The sequence below is a fragment of the Crocodylus siamensis genome, chromosome 2 (genome assembly GCF_052110815.1).
Source record: "Crocodylus siamensis isolate JL-2025a chromosome 2, ASM5211081v1, whole genome shotgun sequence".
Lineage (NCBI taxonomy): Eukaryota > Metazoa > Chordata > Crocodylia > Crocodylidae > Crocodylus > Crocodylus siamensis.
Genome location: NC_143396.1, coordinates 199,378,977 through 199,399,568, shown reverse-complemented (window position 1 = coordinate 199,399,568; position 20,592 = coordinate 199,378,977). Strand labels below are relative to the sequence as shown.

The 20,592-nt window shown below is 43.8% G+C and overlaps 1 protein-coding gene across 1 annotated transcript in view; it reads right to left on the bottom strand.

The window, feature by feature from the left end:
• Window positions 1-607: 607 nt before the first annotated feature.
• Window positions 608-20,592, bottom strand: part of DCDC1 (doublecortin domain containing 1) — a 500,455-nt gene continuing 480,470 nt past the window's right edge. The window contains exons 35-40 of the mRNA XM_090034627.1: window positions 16,459-16,560; window positions 14,365-14,501; window positions 12,934-13,113; window positions 10,564-10,714; window positions 4,396-4,505; window positions 608-676 (exon numbers count right to left, since the gene is read on the bottom strand). Of these exons, the coding sequence (XP_089890753.1) occupies window positions 617-676; window positions 4,396-4,505; window positions 10,564-10,714; window positions 12,934-13,113; window positions 14,365-14,501; window positions 16,459-16,560 (740 nt within the window). The 3' untranslated portion in view covers window positions 608-616. The remainder of the gene's footprint in view (window positions 677-4,395; window positions 4,506-10,563; window positions 10,715-12,933; window positions 13,114-14,364; window positions 14,502-16,458; window positions 16,561-20,592) is intronic.

Genomic DNA, 20,592 nt, shown 5'->3' with positions numbered 1-20,592 from the left:
ACCTTTTACAAGTCTTAATAATGAATAAAAGTAATATTATCATTTAAAGGAAGAATGATAAATCTTTTCTTTCAGCGTGGATATTGGAGCCCATTTGCTTTTTTACATAAAATTAGGCTTTTCTTGGGCTTTTAATAAGACCTACAATTAGCATTACTTGCACTGTAGCAAGATCAGTGATGCTGGTGATAATACACACACTTCTGCAGTATCTTTTATTGGATAATCACACTAAACTTCACTAACAAATTTAACCTCCCTGCGATGTACATTATAAACCAATTACCTACCATACATTTTACACATTACAAAACTACTGTCATCTATGGATTAAAAAGGGGAAACTATTTTTAAAAAGACCAGCAGCGACATCACATACACTTTAGGACAGGAAGTGCATAGATAGCAGAGGCAACAAGATTTTTCCTTGTACATCTTATATGAAAACCTTCCAGAATTTAGAAAGTAACAGCTAGTGGCAAATAGCTAAAAATGTACATAACTTTCATCAGTGACTTGGCCATTTACACACAGGATGATCTATCCAGAGATACAGGGAAACTTTGTTGGCTTCAGTTCAAAATTCTACATACCTTTACTTTTAACACATACTTACCTAGTTGTGGAGACGATTAGCACTACTACTAAGAGCCAGAAGCGAACTGGGTGTATTGGACTAAATAAGAAAGTTTTAGTTATTATTACATTTTAAAGTTTGTACATGCTTTTATATTGTCAATTAAGGTATTGTTTACAACATCTAAAATAGCTATAATATGTTCATCGTTAATATTTAAAATAAATGAAATCTTTAGAACTTGATATATGAACATTTTCTTAACAAAATGTATTCTATTACTGTAGCTGTACATATTGGTTTACTATTATCAGAAGAGTACTGAAAAACTTGTAATATTTAAGGTGTAGAACAACCTCTGTACTTCTATTAAATATTAGCATGGAATTCATACAAAGATACAGAGCACATCTACACATGCAATTAATTTGAAGCAATAAACTTTGATGCTTATTGCAAGGGAGTTTATTGCTCCCAGGTGCACTGTCTGAACATGCGCCTGAAACCACAGCATGTTGAGACAGGTCAGAGTACTCCCAGCTGGCAGGAGGCCCAGGGGTCAGCCTGCCAGCCCAGGGCTGCTCCAACCCAGCTCAACATACTGCGGAGGAGCTGGCTGGGGCATAAGGGTTCTCCAGTGCTGGGTTGGCGGCAGGCAGTGCCCACACTAAAGCACCCTTGGGCCCCAGCCAGCCACGTCAGCATCTACACATGTACTACTGTGGAGTAAAAAACTTCACAGCAGGATAGTTCTTTTATTTACAAATACTATCCTGCTGCAGAGTTAATGAGTTTCCTGCAGCCTAATAGGAGCTAATTAGTCTACTCTACAGGAAACATCTTGTGTAGACACACCCAATATTTGAAAAACAGGTCACAAGACCAATTCTCACACTGTTCCTATAAAATTGTGAGCAAACTTCATTCCCACTTAATATTTAGAATAAATAAGAACTCCACTGATATCAGTGAAGATAAAATGATGTGAAATTAGTAGCTGGTAAGGCATATGTGGATTAACGCATGGGCCAGGAGCTTCCCCCCAAGAGGTCCCCCAATCCCGTTTTTACCCAGGGCTCCAAAATATCTTAATCTGCCTCTGATGTAAAATGAGGATTAAGCCCTAAAAATTTTTCTGTAAGTATTTACACCTCTTTCATAAGTCATTAAAAGCTTTTTATTTTTAAGTTGACATAAGTATATGCAGTATGTTAACATGTTAGAGACTTTAACTTATATACTTCTCTGTTTCAAATGTTTGGCTGGCTTCAGAAGAGCAAGCAGTCACGAAATAGGCTGTTTTTATTTTTCTTGAGCATACCTTACAAGTAAACACTTTGCAGATATAAAATCCTCATGTAGAAACAGTTTTCTTATCCATAATTAAAAAGAGAAGCATGAGATATTCAGAGAAACAGGGTTCTCTTGAGGACAATGAGTGTAGAGTATGGGCACTGGCCTGTCACTGCTGATTTACATTTGGATCACCTTAATGTTTCTTTAGCAGCAGGAAATATATTTTTCAGAGAAAGCTGTCAAGTTCAGAGATGATGTTACCATTCTAGGTTAATAATACAATGGTTTCTTGTTCATATAAAAATACTGAAATCTGATTTGTGGCTTATGTAGAACTGATTCAAATTGATAACCTCCCCCATTTCCCCCTCCCCCCGCAGAAATTACCAGGTTCATTAGCAATCTAGGGTGCCTGAATTCATCTGACATAATCATGTACTCTAGCAAGTACACTGAAACCAACTGCTAGGAGAGGGACCATGTAAGCTTCAACCAGAGGGAATATTTCCATTAAACAGAGAGGCATTTGGATGAACAAAAACCTGAATTTACTTGTCAAGCATCCACATAACAGTGAATAAAAACAAATATGACTAACTTTAAGCTGGCTTGTTATTCAGCTCATAAAGTCTGTTATTCACACTGAATCACTATATCTGTCTTGTTAAGTGTTGTACTATCACACTAAGCTTTTGCACCTGAAAATCCACTTAGCTAGTGATAAAAGGAAATTTACATTCTGCTATTTGATGCTGAGGATGCATGCAATACCCTCTCCTTTCCCAATACTGACAATTGATGCAGAGCAGAACACTCTTTGTGGAGAACCATCAGCCTTTTGAGCTAAGTACAGACAGTCAAAAAGACCAGGGCTGAATTGATTCAATCTTTACAGGCTAGTCTAAGCTGCATAGACTGAACTAATAAACAAGTGAAAAGACATTCACTTTTGATTCTGAAAATGCAGCCACATGCCTGTGGTGGCTCAAGGCAGAAGCCAGGAGGTGCTAGAGCATACCTCCCTACATCACTAAAGCAGATGGCTTGGACCAAGGCTATCCTCCCTATCCTGTGAAGGGAAAGTGGAGATTTGCAGGGGAGGTACAAAGCATATTGTGAGTTAACTGGGGACTGTGAGTTAACTTGAATCTGGAGGGGATCTGGGCCAGAATTTCAATAAAGCTGGTCTTCAATTTAATCCCATGTGACCAGAAAATGAAGGAGATGAATGAAGAAATATTGATTTTTTTTCATTACTCACAGATCACTTAACCTAATTCATGATGATTCCACATTTGCTCAGTTTAGTACAAGTCCCAGCCCCATCACTTTTAGATGAATTAGTATAATATAATATACGTTGTATATATTTTCAATAGTTTAGGAAGTTCTGAGACGTTAGCTGCCAAACCCCTTTCCCATTTATTTTAAATGTTAATTTTGTTCTTGTGGTTTGTTTTGGTTTTGTTTTTGAATTCAATTAAAATTAAAATAATAAAAGCTGCTATGGATGGACAGTTATTACCTAATAATCTTTTCTAGGACCTCTCAATCATACTTGGTGGAGTCAGCTTTGTGAAGTCACTACTCAAATTCATATGCTATATACGGGCAGTTAGGACACAAGCATGAAGCAGACAGTTAATGTTTTATTTAGTGGAAATTGACTTTTCCACTTCCCCAGAACTGAACCAGAGTTACTGAGCTTAGTCACATAAGGTGTTTAGCTATGTACTCCAGGAGGTGTGGAGAAAGGAGGGGCTTTAATGACAGCAGCTCCAAGAATTGCTCTAATTAAAGAGCCCAGAGTATCATGTGTATCAGCATCCCCCCACGAACTCCTGAAGAGGAATTACCATGTTGTCCAGTAAGTGAACAGAAGTCCTCCCTTATCAGGGTTTACAAACTGTGACTAGATTTGGTGATACGAACATTTCTGGGTAACTGGAATATGACAAAGGGCAGGGGCATATGTTCACTCATGACTAATGCCAACATAAAAGAATTTATGGTGGTACAAGAGACAATATCTGTTTGCACCCAAGGAAATGATATGGCAATCAATTAGTGGTACTAGGTTTGGATCGACTCAAATCCTTTTAAGAAATGATAAGCCTTAGCACACTTGGTATCACACTTATCACAATAAAATATTGTACTGCGACCTAAAATCTGCCCAGTTTTTTCAGAACTGGACAACACTTTTTAACTACAGTGAGGACTAGCTCAGTATTAGCTACAATACTGGGTCATTTTCTAAGGAAAAATGGTTGGAAAGTAGAAAGTTTCACTTTTAGCACTGAATTCCTCAGAAATAAGAATTTTTAGGAACCAGTTACCTATTTCTATTTGCAGTTGGTTGATACAATAATTGATCTGTATATGATTACATGCAATGTCCATAATAAGGAAAAAAATTTTTTTTTCCTTAAATAGTAATAGTAACTGCACAGTATTTATAGCCTTGGTATAAAGGAAAAGGAAAGGACTACATAAATGACTACATGTTTGTATAATACAACCTGGCTTTTAGATATTTTTGAAGGAGAAACAACAATATTAGTGGCATCTGGACCTCGCTGCTTACGGATTCTGGCATAAATGGCTCTAATTTCCACTAGCTGCTTGATGGCTGTAAAAGCATTTCAGAAAAACAATTATTAATATAGAATTTTTTAAATAAAATGTATTATCATGAAATTGTAGAAAACATACAGTGGATACACATAACACTTATGAGCTTTAATAAGAATAGGGAGATGTCTTTCTGTCTTTGGAGGGAAAAACTATTCCTAAAATGAGACCACTTATGTATCCAGAGGCCATGTCTAGACAAGGGAGCCCATGCCTGTTGCGGTGCCTCAAAGCAGTTTGAGATGTCACAGAAGGCATGCTAAGAATGGAAAAATGTTCTCTGCACTGCATATTTGCAGCATGGACTCTAAATTTGATACCAGGAAATCCCAGTATAAAAAAAAAATAACATGCTGGGGAAAAGCGGCACAATGAAGCAGTCAGAAGCTGGGTCCTCCAGAGAGATGCTCTAGCATGTGGCCAGATTGTCTCTATAGCTGCTCTGTGCCCCTGCTAGTCCAGCATGCTGCCTCAGCAAGGCTAGCACCAGTGACTTGGACCCAGTCTCTGTCCCTCTGTAAGTAGGGACATGGGGGTGGGAGGACTCTGGAGGTGGGAGGGACTGTGGGTGGAAAGAACTATGGTACCCACCCCCCTGCATGGTGCACAGTCCTCCCTGCATGGCACACAGCCTCCCCCCACTTCCCCCCAGCAGCAGCAGTTACCATCTGAGCACTCATGGCCTTCCCCCGGAAGAGACTCCTGGTGGTGTGGTGCCACCTCAGACCTGGGGGCTACACATAGTGCACAGTGCCGGCCTGGCTCTCTGCTGCACACCTTCTGCCAGAACCAGGCCAGCTCTTGCTGTTACCTGGGGCTCCCAACACCTCAGGCAGAAGCTGCACACTACTGGACTGGGCCACGTCCTGCCTCCATGGAACCAGCCCGGCCCACTGGTACACAGGGAACATGGAGGCAGGAGTTGGCCCAGCCCAACAGTGTGCAGCTTCTGCCTGTAGTGCCAGGAGTGCCAGGTGACAGCAAAAGCTGGCCCAGTTCTGCCCAAGATTGCACACCAAAAGATTGGGCCAGTCAAGGATGCACACCAGCAAACTGGGCTGGTGCCGGATGCCATGGGTAGCCCCTGATTCTGAGGCAGTGCCATGCCACCAGGGGTCTCTGCCAAAGAGTGGGCCATGAGTGCCCCGATGGGCACCACTGATGCTGATGCTCCTGCTGCTGCTGTGGGTGGGGACAGGACTGTGTGCCATGCGGGGGGAGGCAGGGAAGCCACCTCTCCAGAGAAGTCCCCACCATCTCCACTGTGTCCCCCACCCCATCCCCATAAACCCCCTCTTACATAGCCACCCACAAACACCACACCACCTGAAGCCCCTGCACAAGCCCCACACTTCCCCCAGAAACTTCACCCCCAGAAACCCTACACTCACCCACAACCCCTCCCAAACTCCCCACAAACCCCATATCCAACCCCCCCCACCTCACACCCTGCATGCCTGCTGCCAGAAGGGACAGGACAGGACCTGCTGGCAGGAGCTGTGGCTGCAGTGGCAACTGCCACACTGCAGCCCTGCCCCATGTCCCCACCAGTGCTGGTACATGTAGTCCCAGCCTGGGGGGACCCCCTGGTACCCAGAACCACTTGTGGGGGTGATGGACTGCAGGAAAGGTTAGAGATGGCAGCAGAGGTGTGTGTGAGAGACAGCGAGAGGGAGGTTGGGGATGGGGGAGCACCCCAGGTAGGAGAGGCTGCCAGAGCCAGGCTTAGAGCCTCCCTGCCCCCCCTAGAACAGCCTGTGCAGGGAGAGGCTGGCCTGGATGGGAAAGGGCTTGCCCAGCCCAGTCCCTGAGCCCCATTTGAAGGCTTCTCAGGAATGGCATGGGGATTACTGAAGCCTGGGCACAGGCACAGGGAGCAAAACAACAAGGGTGAGTACTGCTCAGAGCCACGAACCAGTGGGTAGAACAGCTGCAGCTGGACTCATGTCCTGGTGCTGGGATGGAGCTGCTTCCAGGAGGGAGCTAGTGGGGGCAGGCAGGGGCTGTGGGTCAGGAGTGAGGAGCACTGGTGGGGCTGTGGGTTGGGAGTGATGAGCAAGGGCAGAGGCAGGGCACTGTTATATCAGTGCTGCTTAGCACCCCACATCCTGATAAGTGAAGGAGACAGGGGCAGGTCTAATTTTTCTATGATAAAAAAAATGAAAAGCAAATGCCAAAGTGTATAGATATTTAGAAGTCATTGTATTATGATGATAGAAGCACTGGCAGGCTTCCAAATTGCTTTAAATTTGTAAATATATCAATAAAACACTGCCCAACTGATCTCTTTATATGTAGTGGCATTTCAATTTAATTGTGGAAAAACATGGATTTGGGGTATTTTAATGACAGAATTTGGGTTTTGTAATCAGAGAATTTGCAATTTTTAAACAGGGAACACCAGGATCTCTGCTAGTGAGGCAAGTGGTGGGACCCTGGCAGAGGAGCCTGCCCAGGGCCAGCACCAGGAACCCAGCTGGAGGGCAGACAAGGTGGCTGACCTTCTGGCCATTTGGAGCCAGGAGGACATACTTTGACAGTTCAAAGTGGGCTACTGCAAGAAGCATATCTTCTGGACTATAGCTGCCCAGATGGCAGAGTGGGGACACCAGAAGACATGACAGCAGTGCTGTCCAAAGGTCAACTATACAGACACAGCCCACTGGCAGCTAACCCAGAGATGCAGATGGCTCTGCTGCAGTGCCTGTATCACAGCCCAGGTGGCTGTGTGGTCCCTGTCTGGGTCTGGCAGGCATGCAGCCATGGAGCCGCATGTTGTCACAGGTAGCACAGGTCACAGCCAGATGGCAGCCCCCACTGCCTGACTGCTGCAGTGGGAAGAAGGTGCAAGGGCCACTCTAGATTAGGGCTGCTTCAGCAGTGCAGCTGGCACAAGGAGCTAGTGTCCCTAGATGCCAACTGGCTGGGCCTCAGAAGCTCCTGAGGACAAGTCGCCCTGAACTGCTGGCCAGGGTAGCTTCTTATATTGGTCTACTTATAGGCTCTAGCTCCCCCGGCTGAAGATCTGGGAGGAGCTTGGCAAGGTCTGTTTGCCCCAAGTGGCACAATTTGCCCCACACCAAAGTGCGTGTTCAGGCATGTGTGCTTAGGCACAAATCTCCAGCACAAAATTTGTGCCGCTGCTATTTCAGCTGCTGCAAGTGAACATGCCTGCATGTGTGGATGCGCCCAGAGGGAGTATTAGAATAATTCCTACACTTTGGTCAGGTAACTCAGAGCCAGTCTCAACCTGCACTTTGGTCACACTTGATGCGAAACACAGTTCTACCCTAGAGGTCTCATGGATGGGCAGGAAAGAATCAAAGAAGAAGTTACAAAACTGCATATGGCTGATCTGGTGGAATTTTTAAACTGTATCCTTTCACATATGTGTGGGCTTGGAAAAAAAGGGTGCCTAATCACAACGATGATGGAGATCTATGAAAAAAGAAGATGCATTTCTAGAAACAGAGACATGTCAATGCAGCTCTTGCCCTTCCAAACTGCTTGTCCTTCACATAAGAATATTGGTATCATTTTCCAATCTCAGGAGGGAGTAAGCATTATAAATGACATGCAATACTGATTTAACAGCTCCTGGTATATTTGAAGTACTATATTTTAATAAGCAATTTTGTAATCTACATTAAACTCAGAAGTTTAGCTGGTCCAAAATCTTATGGAGCTCTGATCCCACAAAGCTTTGGTGGGATCTAAAAAAGGTTGGGATATTTTCTGTGACTCCCTTTACCACTTCGCAAAAGAGATTTGGTGGATCATCCTATTGTCTGCTTGAGGAAGTAAAGGGATATAATATAGGTTTGAGAATTCAAGCATCACTGGGATATTAAGCTGATTTACCTTGGCATGAAGGAGATTAAAATATTTTAAGATGGAGAGATAGAAAAAGCATAGGGATACAGCCTGATTGATGTCCATTGCAGTATGTCCTGCACAATGAATTTCCATGTCGCCAGTCATAATGTACCAGGAATGTCAATGATTTCAGTGACACATCAGTGGTTCAGTAGCAGTTAAGGACTAGTATTGATGGACTTAATTTAGGCTGGATAAATGTTTTAAAATTGGGATTGAAGAAATTGTGATCTATAACATACACACCAGTACCTTCTCAGTTCAGGAAGATTAGTGTTGTGGATTTGCTTTTAAACTATTCTTTAATTTTAAATGTAAAATAAGACCATAATCTTTTATTATGAATAAACTACTTTTAAAATAAAATGTTACAATTTAATGCATTTAATATAAATGAATTTTGAATCTATCCAAGTATATAATTTGGTTCTTAATTACCACATTCCAAATCCTTTTATATAACAGTAGTTCAAGAGGACAATCTTTCCTTCCTACAGTCAGTAACCTGCATGTCACAGGAGAGCAGAAAGTAAAAAGCCAGATACATGTAGGGTATTAAAACCATTCTGCATTTCCCCGGTTATGAATAATACCAAAAAAATTAAAGTCCCAAAACAAAAAAAGCCTTTACTTGGGATTTTTTGGTCACCACATTAAATCAATACTGCTGAAAATGTTATGCCAAGCAGTTTATTTTTCCTAACACTTTATGGTATAATCCAGATTAAAAACAGCTGAAAAAAAATAATCTGTTTAGGAGATAATAGTTCCAACCCATAAGAACATACATAAATCAGAATATGCCAGTTATATCAGTTTTACTAGTTTAATATGTTCAATAGTGAATAAATGAAAGTAAGATGTGGTTTGTAGTTTTGGTATGTGGCCACTTAATATGCCATTTTTTCCCTCTCTTTTTTTAACAATGCTAATACATGGTCTATTGTAATATGATGGATAATACTGAAGATAAACACTGATTACCACTTGCATTTCAACTGCACAGAAGATGTTTCGGTGTTAGAGGTTCAGGTATTTGTGAAAGCTATTGCTATATATATTTTACTTACTATTGACTACCTGATTTTAATTCTGTAGAGCTTGAATGTGCAGTCCTTAGACTAAGTAGTAGCTTATTAATCAACTAATCCTATTTGTCCAATAGGCTTATTTGAATAGTAAATAATTACTTAACATTAGTCAGGTAATTAGTCCACAGATATTATTACCCGCCTATATCTGAAAAAGGAAGGACAAGCTACTTTCCCTAACAGCAATGTTTGTTTCTCTTAATGGTAAATCCAAATGAGAATGAGACAATAATTTAAATAACTAGAGATTAAGCCAACAGCTGGATTGATAGAAAAAGGTCATAGGTTGCTAATTTACTATTTGGGGATTTTGTCATATAATAATTTCAAGAATTATCATAAATGGAAAATAGAAAAATTAAGTAAAAGGATTGAATGGCAAAATTCAAATATAAGGTAAAAATAAAGCTGTAAAAACAGACTCAGTATATTTAAAAAGATTGGTTTTAATGACAAATGATTAATTTATACAGTTTCATATTAAAATCATTAGGAGAAATCCTGGCCTCTTTGGCCACATCCAGACAAAGCACAGGCATTTTGTTCCCCAGGCAATGTCCATGCCATGTGTGCTTTAGCACGTGGCAAGTTACCCCAGGGGCAGCATGGGAAGCTGCGGCCAGCACAGTGCTGGCCCTAGCAGCCTTATCTGGGAACCTGGAGGCCTCCCAGGGCTACAGCAGCAGTGATCCAGCACTGGGTGGCCTGGCTCTGCTTTTCAGCAGGGTGCACTGCCTGTGCATGCAATGCTCTGGGATTTTTTTCTGCAGGTTTTTTTGATCCCCGGATATCCCGGGGTCAAAAAAAGTTTGGGGGATAAAAAACAGAGCAGCACATGCAAAGGCAGCGTGCACTTGCAGTGTGCACAACACCTGACTGAGCAGTACATGGCGCCGTGTTTGCGGCACCACATACCGCATGGCTGGGCTCGTCTGGACGTGCCCTCTGAGGTCAGTGGGAGTTTGATTCATTGTGTACAGTCAGATCATATTTCTATGTAGCTTCTTTCCAGCTGCACACACATTAGTTATTTGGCAAAACTTGGCACCTGTTTTGATTTTTGAAAAAGGATAAGGCTGAATAAATTACCTTCTCTAGTCATAAAAGGTTTTCCAGCAGACACACACAAAACCATGTCTCTGTCTATTTCATCCCATGACTGGAGCAGCTCACCATCTGGGGTATACAAAGCCTTGGCAGGCTGTTGCATATTCAGCCGCATGGTACAGTTATCCAGCAGCTGAAATGGAAAAAGTGCTGCTGATGATAACTGTGCATCCTCTGTGCAGCACAAGACTTATAGTAACATTTAAAAAACCATGGATGAACATTATATAAAAGAAATTTACAGTACCTTCTGTTGATGAATATCCTCTGGGCCCCAAAAGCTAATGTCTTTACAAATGGTAAGGAGACTTTGGCCCCCAAATAAGAACATTAGGATTTGGCCCATACAAGGTAGGGTTAGCAGAGGTAGAAACAACGTTGAAAAGAGAATTATTGAAAGCACTGGAAATATTCTGTTCTAGTTATCACTGCAGAGAAAGACATATAAAAATAACCAACCTCCTTCCCCCAAAATAAATGAACTTTCAAAATTGCATATATTTGTCTGAATGTGATTGTTTAATGTAATTATGTTGGCTTCCACCTGTTGCCTTACCCTCTGTCTATATTTATAAAGTGCTCTAGCTTCCTATTTAGCCAGTTTTAAGAATAGTTCCTCTGGTTTATGACATCTCACAATACCCAAAATACCCATGAGAGCAATTCAGAAATTTCAGAAAGAGAGAAAGACAGTCCTTAAAGTATCTGTATGCGTGTCGGGGGAGTGGAGCATATATATTCACTGGGCATATCTACAAGAGATATTTTACTACAAACCAGCATAGTTTACTGCATAGTAGGCATGTGCATCTCCAAGTGATTTATTGCACAGTAGCGCTTCTGTAGATGCCTGACCAGGAGCAAATTTGCTCCCAGCCAGCCAGCCATCACAGGGCAAGAGATTGCTCTCTCCCCACAGGAGCTGCCTGCTGCCAGGATTGGCTCCATCACTGGAGCCCAGGTAGGGACTATGTGCCCCTGCCCCAGCAGCAGGGAGCTCCAAGCCCCTCCCTGCCCTGAGATCACAACTGGGGAGTGGGGACTGGGAGATCCTTATCTCCCAGCCCCCATTTTGCTATCATGATTGGGGAGAGCAGGGGACTAGGAGATCTTTATTTGGCAGCACCAGCTCTGTGACAGCAGGGCCAGTGCTGGGAGATCCTTATCTCCCAGTGCTTGGGCTGGAGGTAAGGATGTCCCAGCACCAGCCCCATGACCATGGAGCTGACACTGGAAGACAAGTTTACTTGCAACTAAACTGATTTTGGATCAAATGCATGTGTAGACATGCCCACTGATTATTATTATTAAAACAATGAAAATTAATACATATGTTTTTATGGATGGATTACACCTCATTGAAACTGGGGAGAAGTGTTAGAACCATTGCCCTTTATTTAAGGTAGTTCTAAGAAACTACTAATCCTTTATTGAGTCAGACATCTGAAGCAAATAGGGGACTCCAATTAAAAGACAAGCATGTCACCACCCAAAATAAATGTGAAGCCTCTGAAGAATCTGGACTATGAGGGGAGAGGGGGTTCACTGGATACTATTTTAATAGAGGATGTGTGTATATTATAATAGTTTGTATATAGTACATTTTTGAATCACTGGGCACATTTACAGGCGCCTCTATGGCGCAGTAACAGGCCCATGCTGCACTGTCCACAAGGCGCATGGGTATTTTTAGCTGCTACATCACCGTAACAATGTGCTATATCAAGCAAGTGCATTGCTATGGCAATGTAGCTGTGGTGTCATAGTTTTTGCCTGCCAATGCTATGTCACCATAGTAAGTTGCTATGGCGATGCAGCATCATGTGTAGACACACCCAGTGTATATGTATATTGATAATAATTACATTTTGCCCATATAAACATGGAAAGAAAGCTGAGAAATATCCTGGCAGTCTGACAAATACACAATACAAGTTGTTGCCTTAAGGGAACAGTACATCAAATCTTTTTGCATATCATTGAGGGTTTCTGCAGATTTTTCCATTTTAGGGATTTTTTTTTTTTGGTAGCTACATTAATTTTTGTTTAGAGCGATGTCATGTTACACATATTAAAAATATCAGATGAATTGAAGTGTGCTATAATGTGAAAAGCATATTTTATCTTTTTCTACATTAAGTATATAATAAATATGCTAAACAGTTATAAACTATGAATCTTAAGGCCAGATTTTCTGCCCACAATTCTACTAGAGGAGTCAAAAGAATTATTTAAGCAGAGAGATTGATCCTTGAAACTCCATGTTTTCCCCATAAGCCGAGTCTTTTGAAGCCTTTCTGTAAGCACTTGGCAGCAATTTTGAAATACATATTCCTTCTCCTGTACCTTTACCTCTGCAATTGTTTTCCCCCAGGCATAAACTCCTTGCTTGGGTTTATAACCATTCAAGTAAGCCCATACTCTTTTTGCAGCTGGTTGATCGTACAGACATCTGCGGTTGCCTGATAGCAGTTTAGGTGAAAATGGAGAACTTCTTTTGAACTGCAATGCTTGAACTTCTGAGAAGTGTGTCTATAATGAAAACATTTCAGAGCCTGAGAAATCAACACAATATACAATACCTTCAGAGCCTTTTAAATATAGGAAATTAGAAGACACAGCCATGCAGTTGATCCAATAAAAGGCATCACCCACAAAAATCCTTGCCAAATGGCTACCTAATTCAGTGTTTCAGATCTGCAAGTGGGTTGTGACTAATGTGTGTTCCCTAAAATACTTATTGGTAATTGGAATAGTTTATCTTTTAGGAAGTATATTTTGTGATTAGTTTTTCGCATATCTAATATTGGGGGACAATAGCAATCCTTCCACAGAGCCATAATGCTCACTGAATATTGGCTTAGTTCTCATGTTCAAATTTGGCTTATTTCTCATGTTCAAGTATATAGGACAGTACAATCTGTACTATGTAGACCAGTGGTTCTCAACATTTTTGACTAAAGGTACTCCCCCTTCCATAACTTTTGTGAATTGAGTGGGACCTCATTTTGAAAAACTAATTTATTTATCATATATAAATATATAATAAGTGTACCTTGCAGAAGGGCTAGGTAGTAGGGAAAGGGAATGTCCAGGCAAGGACTGAGCCTGAGCTTATGCTTATCTGCTTATTTCTTTCACCTTTGGACACCCTTCAAGAGATCTCACAGCACCTCTATTGCATATATACAGTATATGTTCTTATGTGAAATAATTTATTCAACTCGATCTTGAAACACTTATTGAATTGTGCATTATCGTATGATTACAACACCTTTAACACATCAACAGAATGCATAATATTAAGGTTACCTTACAAAGCCCATGACAGCTTTTAAGAAGCATTTTCCCAAGCAAAAAAGTAGAAGTTATCTGCATTGACTAGAAATTACCTTTTTTTTAAAATTCTCAATCCCTCTATTACAATCAGTATTTGATCCTTTATTCTTTTACATATTGAGACACACCCTTAGAAGCAAGTAGTATTGAAACACTAGGGTCCATTTTACTGCTATATATCTAATTGCTCATGCATGTATGTACAAGGCCCTTTTTACCTTCTTCATTAGGGTGAATAATTCTTTGGCTCCATCCATTCAAAAAGATAGGTGTGTGTAAATTTTTTTTCAAATATTGGTATATACACACACACATACATATACACACACACACACACACACACACAGAGGCTACAACCAAAAACCTAGTTACCTTGTGATAAAATTCTCAACATGAACTGCTGTTTTTAATCTTGAAATGTTCATATAAACTGTTTTATATTACCTCTGTATGTTGAATATTTTCCAGGAGTTTCACCTCTTCTTGGTTTTTTTCAGTCCAGCCTCCTTCTACTACTATAGGCTGAATTGCGCTTTTTGTGGGTACTAACCCAGCTGATTTAGAGGCTGTTATTCGTCGCCCTTTAGAGACAGAAGGATTTTGAACAGGTAACTTAATATAAACTGGGCTCTTTTTTTCTGATGAGCTTATTTTTTTGTTGCCATCCTTTTTAGGTACTTTTAAGTCCTAAATACTAAAAGATAATTTATAAAAACAAATACTAAGTATAAATTGTAAGAAAGATCAGGGGCTGACAAATATGGATGCATCACCATTCAGACCAACAAAAGGAACAAATATGTTCTACTAGAACTGTCCAGATTTTCTTTTTAAATAGCCTAAAGCCCAATGTGAACAAAACAGTTAATTTAAATGCTGGCCAAAAATTCTAACCTGTAGTACTAATGTCATCTTTTTGGAGTCTGTAAAACATTTTGTTCAGCAATAGAATTATTTCTTCACTTAACAAAACTATTTATGGTCCAGAGATTATATGTTTCTAAAATAATCCCAACTAAGGGAACTGGAATACTTGCTGAAGTTAACACCTGCTTAAGAGAATGATCGTCACTTGATAACCAGGCCAGGTAGTTGGTTTCCTAGGTGAAGCTATAGTAAAACATAGCAGCTTTTGATATACTTGCCCAGATTCTTTTTTCAAACAAATTATGTTAACATGAACTCTAGTAGTATATTCTTTCAGCACAGACAATGCCTCACTGTTAAAGTACCCACTGACAAGGGAATAGCATGCGCCCAGGGCAGTCCTCTCACCCTTTCTCCACCATCTGTCTCATACCTTCTGGCTTGTAGAGCTCAAGAACAGCAGCAAGCAGAAGCTGGGTAGTGTCAGAGTACAGCACAGTTTGGGAGTCTCTAAGGTAGCAGTGGACTTTGCTGCTGTCAGAAGGGAAACTTTCATCCCATTTTTTTTGCCATTGAAACCCATACCCAGAGGGCAAAAAAAAAATGCTGCTGTTGGCAGCAAAAACAGGGTCAATTCCCCACTAATGCTCTATAAAACTATGATTCCAAGAATGCCTTGAACTTTAAGGTTACCATACATCTAGGTTTTCCCAGACATGTCCTCTTTTTGGACCTCTGTGCTGCATCCAGATGTGTTTTTAAAAATAAAAGCAAATGTCTGGGTTTTCTGCTCTCCCAGACTGGATGCTTGGGGCTGGGAGCAGCAGGCAAGGTGACTGGCTGTCGGGGGTCATGTGTTCCCCATGTGGGTTCCAGCAAGAGACAGAGAGAGAGATGCAGGAGCTGCTTCAGCTGGGGGTGGGGCAGGGGGCTGTGGATCAGGATTGAGGGGCATGGGGGACAGGACAGGACAGGTTACTGTGGTTTGGGTCTGCAGGGTACTGGCAGCACCAGGGGGCTGTGGGTTGGGAGTGAGGGGCACCAGCAAGAGATGTGGGGCAGGGTACTGCTGTTTGGGAGTGAGGGGCACTGGCAGAGTTGGGGTCAGAGGGTCCAGAGTGAGGGGCAGCAGCAGGGCTGGGTGGGGGTGTGGCTTGTCAGTGAGGGGCAACAAAACAGGCCGGGGCAGGGCATGTCACTCCTCTCCACCATCATATTCCCACCTCTCTGACAGGTGTCCTTTTTTTTGGACCTGGAAATATGGTAACTCTACTTTATGACACATGCTGCTGTCCCAGCTGCTTCCTGCACTCAGAAAGTGCAGGCAGGGTGAGGTGGGCCCCCCCCCCCACTTCTGGTTCCCCTCTCTGTAGGTGGCACTCAGAGCATGTGCCCTATTTGCTCACCCTGTTATGCTACTGCCCACCAACACATAATTTCTGGCATCAAAATCTATGTAGATGGACCCACACCTAGATGGAACTACACTAAAGTAAATGTAGCTTTGCATATGCACAGTTTAAACAGGTCTGCCTGGATGGATTTTACTCTATGGTATGCCCTAACAACAGTTTCCTTGCATAAATTTGGAAGGAGCACACTCATATTTGAAAATTAGATCTATTCATCATAAATAAAATAGCACCTAACTGAATGAATAATGATACCAACCTTGCAGTTGTCGCATTTTGTGCTTCATGGTATTTAGTTCAGCCAAAATTCTGTCTTTCTCAAACCAATTTTGTTTTTCTTGCTTCTCTACCTTTTGCAAAGCTGCAAGAACAGAAAATTAATATTTCTATTTGCTATTTTTCATATAGTGGTTGAATGCATAATTGGTTTGTATACCTGGATCTATTTCAGCAAATAGTTTTTATTAACTTAAGAGCATTGGTGAGTTACAGATCTAATATTACTCAATTAGAAGGGACAGGGGCTAGGTACAGAGATTACACCTACCATGTGTTAATTGCCCAGAAAGTGCTCTAAAGCTGTAACTAAACAGACATTCATGGCTTTTAGAGCATTTTAAAAATAGTGGATCATACTCTAAGTTAAGCCTTGATGGATGAGGTATTAGACAAGAAATGTATACAGAAGTTGCTTTTTTTGCCTTTTAAAGCATTTTATTCCAGTGACTACAGAAGTGCAAGGCCTTATATCACTTTTAAAAAATTTTACAGCACTTTAAATTAAACCTTGTTAACTGAGGTATTAAATTTGAAGTGCTGTATTTTACAGCACTTCAGCAGCCTACATGAAATGATTTAATGCACAGTAGATAAAATTACTACACAGTAAACTGCTTTACTCAGGAGTTAATTTGCTACCTGCAGCCTGTAATGCACATGTAGATGCTATTTGCTCCCAGTCAGCGCTACAACCAGTGGGCCACCTGCAGAATAGTCCCAGGCCCATGGGGCTGGGCGATTCTCCAGCTCCAGGGCTGGGGTGCCTCCTTGCCTGCCCAAGACCCTGACCCTTAAAAGTCTGCAGGGACACTGGGGTCCTGGGCCACCTGCAGCCAGCCTCTGACCAATGGGTTGTACCGCAGGGGCCAAGGCCAGCTGCAGCAGCTTGCCTTTGTCTCTGGTGCTTGTCCCTGCCACTGTGTTGCTGCACAGCTGTGTCCCCCAGATTCACAGTAGTTTAGAGCTGGGAAGGACCTCATAAGACCATCGGGTCCAGCCCCGCTGCCCTGGGCAAGAAAGACTGCTGAGGTCAAATAACCCCAGCAAGGTGTGTGTCCACTCTCCCTTTGAAGATCTCCAGGATAGGTGCCTGCAACACCCCCACTGGAAGTCTACTCCATAGTTTAGCCACACAAACTGTGAAGTTTTTCCTTATGTGCAATCTGGAGCCTTCTTCTAGGCATTTATGACTGTTGCTCTTGGTTTTCCCCTGGGGGACACAACATCGCCACACACAGGTTCCCACCTCAGCTGGTGCTCCCTCCCCTTGCAACACTGAGGCCACCACTCAGATGGAATCCATGGTCCTGGCCTCCACCCAGATGCAGTCCCTGGATCTGGGCTGCAGGGGCTGCCTGGCATAGCTGCCAGCAACTGGGAATGGGAGCAAGGTCACCACAATGTGTGGCGTATGTTTCTTAGTGAGGTCCCTGAAATCCCAGCTGACTGAGTTCCAGGCCAGGAAGGCAAGCTTCATGCCATCAGGGCCCACGTGTAAGAGACTGATCACTGCTACAGTCAGGCTCTTCTCCTGAAAAATGAAGAGAGAAGGTGCTTGACTACGTGAAGATGGACAACAGGAAGACTGACTGGGAGCTCCACTCAGGGGATGCTTGGAAGACGGTCATCTCAGGTCCCAAGACGCACAGTACCAGGGTCACTCCTCCCTTGGAACTGAACAACAAGTGTGCACTTCTCACCCCACCAGCAAAGACATAAGCAGAATCACTGCCCCACCTGAGCCCAACCCCACCACTCACTGTGGCTCCATGCAGCCCCGGGAGCATGAGCTACCTGCAGCAAGACCAACACCACACAGCACAGAGCGGGGCTGCCTTAAAAAGATGGCTGCCAGCTAGGGATGCACCAATAGAGATTTTTGGGGCTGATACTGATAGCTGATATTTAAAGAGGCATATCACCTGATACTGATCCGATTTCTGATACAGCTGCCTCCAGCTAGTAAATCTGTTGTGGTGGAAGGGGAGGGGGGAGGGGGGAAGGAAAAGGCATGGGGGCATAGATCAATGCCTCTCACAGTGAGGGAAAGGGCAGAGGCAGGCACTGCCCAGGTGGGGTGGGGGGTGGAACCTCAGCTTAAGGCAGGGGGAGGTGGCTCCTGTTGCTGCTGCTGCTTGAACCTCAGGACAGCACAGGGGGGGCGTGTGCCCCTGAGGTTTCTGTGTAGGGTGGGGTGGGTTGCAGCCAGGACTGCGCAGGGCTCTTCTCAGTGGGGACTGGGCTCGGAGAGGGCGCTGATGGCACTGGGAGGATGCTATATCCACCACAAATATTGCCACTACTCTGCTCACAGTGCAGCCACTGCTGGCCACCCAGCACAGCCCCAGCTCAATGTGTCATGAGCTGGGAAGAGATGTGGCTGTGCCAGGCAGCTGGCACTGGTGCCTGCTCTGAGAGGGTGGGAGCAGACTGCTGCCAGAAACAGCAAATCTGCTCCCAAATGCCCACCCATGTAGATGCCTACCCAAGGTGGGTTTACTCTGGAGTAAATCCTTTCAGCAGCATTTTCACATGTAGATGTGCCTAGTGTGCTTTAAATAACTTCTGTACACTGGTCAAATTTCTGAACAAGCCCCAGGAGTGCCCCCTGCCTCCTAACCTGGAAAATGCAGAGAGGCTCAGATGCACCCCTCCCAACCAAACACTGCATTTTTGTCAGGTCTAAAAGCACCATAATTTTATAGTGCTATAACAGGTGCTCTAAATTATAGCACTGTAAAACATGCATGAAGAACTTCTGTACACACTTTAATAACTTTCTGTTACTGATTTATCAAATGTCTGTGCCAGATCCCATTGAGGGTTAACTTAGAGCATGATTACTACCACCCGTGTGCAGGGCCTGTGCTTCAGCTTTGGACAGAGCATATTTGCTCTGCCTGAGCAGTAGGATGGCCCCACCCACCCCAGCTCTCACTGATCTGAGTCAGCCTCTGATCCCAGCCCTTCCTCCTCCCTGAAGCCAGCTGTGAGCCACAACCTGGCCACAGTGGGTTGGGGAAAAGAAAAGGGGGTCTCTCTGCCTGCAGCTACTCCATGACACACTGTTGTCTGGCCAGAAGAGCATTGGGGAAAAGGGATCTGGGTTCTTTCTCCCCACAGAAGCCCTGGCCAGGCAGCAGTGTGACATCCAGGGCTACTGTGATGGCACACATCCAGTGTGCCATCCAGGGCTACTGTGGAGACACTGACCCCAGCCCCCTTCAGCTCCCACCCCGGGCAGGCTGCAGTAAGCCCTAGGTTCAGGGCTGCTGCAGGGAGACTGAGCCCAGATCCCTTTCCCCCAAAGCACCCCCAGCCCCAGAGTGTGCTGCTGCCCCCCTGAGGAGGCTGCAGGGGATGGGTCTGGGCTCTGGGTCCCTGCAGGAGCCCTGGCTCCACAGTATGCCACAGCCCAGCTGGGATCCTTTACCCCAGTTGCAACCAGGAGCTGCAGTGCAGTGCCACTTTTTGCTGTGCCAGGAACTCTGGCAGGAGGGATTGGTAAAGGAGCCCCCTACCAGATGCCACCCCCCCCAGCTCCAGTCTTGGTGGGGCAGGGCTGCCTGCCACCTGCCCACAGCAGGGTGCTGTGCTGCAGCTCCTGGTTGCAGTTGAAGGAAAGAAGTCCCCCTGCTGGACAGGTCCCCTGCAAATTCCCAGTTCAGGTCTTAATGAGGGCTAGGCTGTGCCCCGCTTCCCACTCCCCACCCCCAGATGCAGACAGGAGCAGCAATGCAGTGCTGCTTTTTGCTGCACTGGGAACTCCGGCAGGGGAGAGGTGGGAAATGAGTATCCCTGCCATAGTGGGGGCCCAGTCCTGCCCTCCACCAAGCCCCAAGCTGGGAAGCTGTGGAGGCCAACCCTGTAGTGAGTCCTATTTTCCGCCCCCATGCTAGAGTTCCCAGCACTGCATTGCAACCCCTGCTGGCTCTCTGTGGGGAGCAGAGTTTGGGAGTGTGCGTATGTTCATAGTTTCATAGTTTCTAGGGTTGGAAGGGACCTGAGTAGATCATCTAGTCTGACCCCCTGCCATGGCAGGAGAGAGTACTGGGGTCAAACAACCCCAGCAAGGTGTCTTTGATGGACTTCAATGCCTCATACCTAGCTCAGA